Source organism: Sesamum indicum, linkage group LG4, assembly GCF_000512975.1.
Source record: "Sesamum indicum cultivar Zhongzhi No. 13 linkage group LG4, S_indicum_v1.0, whole genome shotgun sequence".
Classification (NCBI taxonomy): domain Eukaryota; kingdom Viridiplantae; phylum Streptophyta; class Magnoliopsida; order Lamiales; family Pedaliaceae; genus Sesamum; species Sesamum indicum.
In genome coordinates this window covers 2,792,201-2,798,200 of record NC_026148.1, presented here as the reverse complement: position 1 = coordinate 2,798,200, position 6,000 = coordinate 2,792,201, and the positions used below count along the sequence as shown (strand labels likewise).

At 31.1% G+C, this 6,000-nt stretch overlaps 1 protein-coding gene across 1 annotated transcript; it reads left to right on the top strand.

Moving 5' to 3' along the window:
- LOC105159852 (alpha carbonic anhydrase 7) lies at window positions 396-3,409 on the top strand. Its single transcript, XM_011077056.2, has 7 exons — window positions 396-586; window positions 1,031-1,248; window positions 1,319-1,425; window positions 2,426-2,528; window positions 2,624-2,782; window positions 3,019-3,072; window positions 3,148-3,409. Exons 1-7 carry the CDS (start codon window positions 490-492, stop codon window positions 3,229-3,231), a joined length of 822 nt encoding a protein of 273 aa, XP_011075358.1. The 5' UTR covers window positions 396-489; the 3' UTR covers window positions 3,232-3,409.

Below are 6,000 nucleotides of genomic sequence, written 5' to 3'. Positions count from 1 at the left end.
AAAATTAGAAACCGCAACAATCAGAACAGAGATAATTTCAAGAGAAACTAATGGAAAGGGTAAGTACAATTAATGCACAATCACCGAAAAATAAAAAAAAAAGTGAAATTAACACCTATAGTAATCCGATATTAAAATTAAAGCAAACTATGTGTGTCATAAGAAACAGGTAAAATCAATTTGTGACAATGTTTTCGCCTCTGTTCGCTGGCAATATAAATCAATGATCGTTCATATGCATTCTCGGCTACGTCTACTGCTTTTAATGCTTATTGTTAGTATATGAAGCAATATTAAAAGGGTAAATAAGTAAAACATTCTCACAATGTCTTCTTGAGCTATATATATGTACATGCATGTTAGCATTAAGTTGATCATTCAAGACATAAATTTTTCTCCCTCCTTAACGAGTTGGCTATTTGCATATATCCAACTTATATTAATAGCTAGCACGGGACAGTCTTCAGTTCAAGAACAAGGATAGGGATTATGGGCGACAAGAACAATAGCTCGACTCTGGTTTTGTTTGGTTATTTTGTTTTAACATTGCTTTTCATCACTGTGAATGCTAATGATCTTGAAACAGGTATTATACTTGTCGATGTTTCTTAGCATAACGAAACTCCTCGCTCGTTTTCAACTTATTGTGAATTTGTTTTGCTTTCTTTTTTGGTTTTTGTTGAGTAGGAGAGTATCTGCAAACCAAAAGTTATGTGTCGATATTTTTTTTGTTATATGAACTTTTTTTTAGAATATTTGCAAGTTGAGGTTCTGCCTTCATTGAAAAAGTAAATGATCCGTCACACGGCAAAATAATTATTTTGCAAAGTGTTACGAGAAATAAATCACATAACTTATTAATTTTAAAAAATAATATCATTGAAAACATTTAGTATCATAATGAATGTTGAAAAATGCTAAAGTTTCTCAAGTATTATAATGAAATAAAATCATAATAATAATGCAATAGAGTATAAGTAAAAGATTTATAAGTTCGAGTTTACAATGTATTGCTTCTTTTTGTTCACAGAAGATGAAACTTCATTCTCATATGTTGTGGGCGCTACGGACGGACCTCAGAACTGGGGCAATCTTAACCCGAATTGGACACTTTGTGGAACTGGAAAAAGTCAGTCACCAATTAATATCCTTGACTATAAAGTAAAGCTTAACCGTACACTTGGTGATCTGAATATAAATTATCGGCCAGCTGAAGCTCTAATCAGAAACGCAGGGTATGAAATTGAGGTAATTAATCTGCCTTATTGTTATAGACCCTTTTACTTTTCATTTCATTTTAATCTTCTTTTTCCCCTAGGTCAAATGGACAGGAGATGCCGGAGGAGTCATAATAAATGGTGATGAGTTTAAATTGCAGGAAGTCCATTGGCATACTCCTGCCGAACATACTGTGAATGGAATTAGGTAATACAGTCGTTTCTAAATATTTATGGAGTGTATTTGTTTTACGTATTGCATTAAGCTCGATTATAGTTGAGGGGGGGGGGATGGTTTCATAAGTATTAAGTGCGGCATAAATTTAGTTATGTGGGATGAAATTATATTATATACTATTGGTGCACTAGACAATAATGAACCAATCACACATGAAGCATAATAAAACTCAAAGGATATATGTATTTTATTAATAAAAAAAATGCAAAGAACCCTTTGTGATATTGCAAATGAGTAACTTATTCCCTTATGAAAAAAAAATTAACAATTTATCCTCTTATGTTTTTTAAAATACAACAATTAGACAAGGAGGTAAATTGCTTCATTCTAAAAAACACAGAGGGTAAATTGCTATTTTTTAAATAGGAGGATAATTTACTAATTTATAATATTATAGGGATAAATTGCATTAAACTCTTTTATTAATTATAGAACATAATAGTCATCTTATACCAGTTTCGTTCCGTAAAATTTGTGTAGAGTATATAGAAATTGGTAGATGATTTCAAAGTAAAACATATACCTATAAGAGTACCATATGTTTTTACATCTTATAGATAACTGTTTAGGATAACATTTTGGTCCTATATTTTTTTCGTATTCCGCAATTTCAAGGACCAAAAATATATTTAATCGTATATTAATTTGTGGAACTTCTATGTGAAGCAACATATATCAAAGTAATAAACTGAACCATTATATATGATTTTTTTTTAATTATGTATAACAATTTTATAGCATTTGATAAAGAAATTTTATCCAAAAAGAGTCTTAATTTGTCTCCATATATATAACTAATACTTTACTATACTCTATCGTACCACGGTATATATATATATATATATATATATGCCCTAATTCGTAATTTCATGTAAAAAATGAGTTTTTCACTTCTCTAAATAACTCCATTTATAGAAACAAAAGAACATGACTTCTTGTTGATCAACGCTCACTAAAATTCTTTTGGTAGATTCAATATGGAGTTGCATATTGTTCATGTCAACTCCGGAGGAGATATTGCTGTTGTTGGTATCCTGTATAAGTTAGGACCTGCTGATCCTTTTCTTGCACAAGTGAGCAATTTTGATTTACCACCCTCCCTCAATGCATGTTTTTTGCACTTCGCTTTACGAATGATAGTGTAATAATTTTGTCATATGACTTGCAGTTTTTACCGTATTTGCCGTCGGCTAGTGAAGAAGGATTTCCTCTGGGGATTGTTGATCCATCAAGTGTCAAGATTCCAGGCAGAGAATATTACAGATATAATGGTTCTCTAACGACTCCTCCATGCTCAGAAAACGTTACTTGGACGATATTTAAGAGGGTCAGTTAGTTCTAGTTATTTTGTAGTACTTCTACCAAAATCATCAAATAGTACTAATCCGTTGAGATATATATCGGATTTAAGAGGAAATTAAAAATAAAGACAACGTTTCTCCATGAAAATACATTTACTTTATTTTTTTTCTCTGTGTTTAATTATGGTTATCAATTAGTTTTTTTGAAAAAAATAACAATAACTATTTCTAAATTTTCTTCGTTTCTTATTTTGTTTTGCAGGTGAAGACAGTCTCGATCGAGCAAGTACATGCACTAAAAGATGCTATTGATGATGTAAGCATGTAATTGATTCTTTCTACTGGCAATATTACATCGTCTCACTTACAAAGCTGGTTTACTTGTTTTCAGGAAAACACAGGAAACGCAAGGCCAATTCAACCTCTAAATGGAAGAACTGTATACATCTTTGAACCAAAACCTTATCTTTCGTGATACTAGTTGAAGAAGGAAGAAGATTAAAGAAACATCATAATATTGCTTCATAAAAAACTTATGTGATCTTGTCTGTCCTATATATAATAAAGGCAAAGGCATAACTTGTTCTTCGTACGATGTAGTATGAACCTTTAGATTAGGTATTACTATAAATAAAAGTAAACATGCATTGTAAGTTGGCAACTCGTTTATATATATATATATATATATATTTACTTAGAAGACGATGAGAATATTATGCGATTAATACGTGTAAATATTTATGGGCTGTAATATAATGATTAATTATTTTCACTTAACTCAAAACGTAATAAAAAGTTTATTATTCTCTTATAACATGGGCTTTATATGCAATAAAATGTAATGATACTTAGATAAATTAAATTTCATAAAACTACTCTTTTAATTTTTTCTTTCAACGTCCAATCGAATTAGGTCGAGAGAATTAGTACTAGCTCTTAAAAGTGATGGTTCAAATTTCAATACTTGCCTATACTAATTAATAATTATGCATTATTTTGTATAGTATTCACAAGTCAACTCAATATGTGAATGAAAATTTGGTTTAGTGTAGTAAGATTGATATTTTAAAACTTGTAATAATTACAATATTTGGTCCAATCTCATAGCTATCTATTTAAATTTGTCTAATAAAATCAATAAGTTACATGTTGACTAAATAATACATTCAAATTTCAAATATTAGTATAAAATTATTAGATTTTACATACCATGTATAAATAAAAAGAAAATGCCCCCATGCAGGAACTACAAACCTTCAATTTATAGGAAAGATATAATTAGGAGCTGGTTGCAAATTTTCGTGAACTATACTCGATTTTTGAAGGTGAATGCATACATATAATAGTAATATTAGATGATGTTTTTAAAATTTATCATAATTATAAATACTTTTATTATTTAAAAAATTATAAATATCTTTCTCATATTAATGGTCACCTAATAAATATTTCCTATAATGGGCCGTCACAAAAAAGCATTTGTAATTTTTTAAACAAGAACATAGTATTTATGATTATGACAAACTTTAAGAAAATCTATGCATTCTATGTTATGTAGTTTTCTTTTTATTTTATTACTTTTTATTAAATGATGAGAAACAATCAATTACACTATTACCTTTTACTATTGAGCACAATAGAGATCTTTATGTATGTCTGTGGATAGAGAAATTGCAAAATTAGTCCTGTAATTCAAGGGAGGTGGCATTATTGGTCCTGTAACTTTAAAATTAGGAATTTTAGTTTTGTAAGTTACAAGCAGCTGGCGATTTTAGTACTCCGCGTGAATCTAGTAGAATCATGGACAATTTTACCCTTTTCCAGTTTTAAAATGAGTCTTTTAGTCTATTTTCAATTGTTTTGCATCTTAAAGCATAATTTTTACACATGCTCGCCTAAAATGGTATCAAAGCCTAGGTTTGTTGAAGAAATATTTGTATATATTACATTTTGATATTATTTATCCACTAATGGATGAGACTCTTCGAGAGAAAATGGAACTGAACTAAAGTTTGAGTTACGATGAAATCAGGGAATATTTCTTGATTCTGAAATACAAAGAAGGGAATTTCTCATGGAAATTCTTGACAAATATTACAGCGGTCCCAAGAGAATTGAGCCAAAACTTCTCATGCCATAAGAAGAACAAGAATGACTGAAGAATTTTGAAGTTCGACAGATACTACCAGGAAACGCGGTGAAGCGTTTACACTCCACTGAAGTCCATAGTAGAATCCCTGCCAAGAGAAGCGGAACGGGTAAATTCCTGCATAATTACAATTTTAAAAATTATGATTAAAGAAACTGATTGGAAATAACTCGAGTCAAATACATTAAGATCTTCCAAGTTCTGATGGAGATATAAAAGACAGTTCAAGACTATGGGCATATGTTAATTCATATACCTATGAAAATAGAAACCTTGAGCCAAAAGGTGGATGAGATCCTTAAGATCCTTCCCGATCTACACAAGTATCTTATAAATTTGAAATTTAGAAATTGCAGATCTAAAGAAAAATCATAGGAAGAACCTTGAGAAGGGGAAGACCATAGAGATTCCAAAGCCGAAGTCTAAAGAAGATCTGATCATCTCATCTATCAGATCTATAAAATAATGAAGGTGACGAGAGCAGATCTATAAGAATTGACAAAGTCCTTTTCCCAACTCGGGATTGTGAATTTAGTCAATATCTAAACCAATGAAATTACTTCAGCATTACCATCGCCGGAGGGAAGTACATGCTCTAATGATATACCACAGGGTCATCCAATGAAGGAAAGTGCAGATTTCCACACCAACCCCAACCCAACGTTCGTGGGAACTAGGCTAAAAGAAAATCTAGGAAGAAATCTTAAAAGAGTGCCTGAAAATACACCTTGGGCGAGAACCATACTCCAGCCCTTACATCCATATGACGTTATACTTAACTTGAATACTATCGATTTCTGAAATACCGAGAAATTGATAGATGAATAGGTTGCAACCATCAAGATAACAACAATTGCATTAGAACTCGACAAGAAAAACTTCATAAAACTTGTGGAGTTGAGCTTGGAGAGATCTGTGAAGATCGGATGGGATAATACCCCAAAAGATACCAAAGCCACCATCCTTACTGAAGATTTGAAAGTCACGATAGCAGACCAGCTAGGAAGGCTTATCAAGATATACTTTATCGGAGATGGTTACTTAGCAGGAAGTAGAGTAGAAGGGCTAAAGAATATGCACAAGCACTCTTCAGCC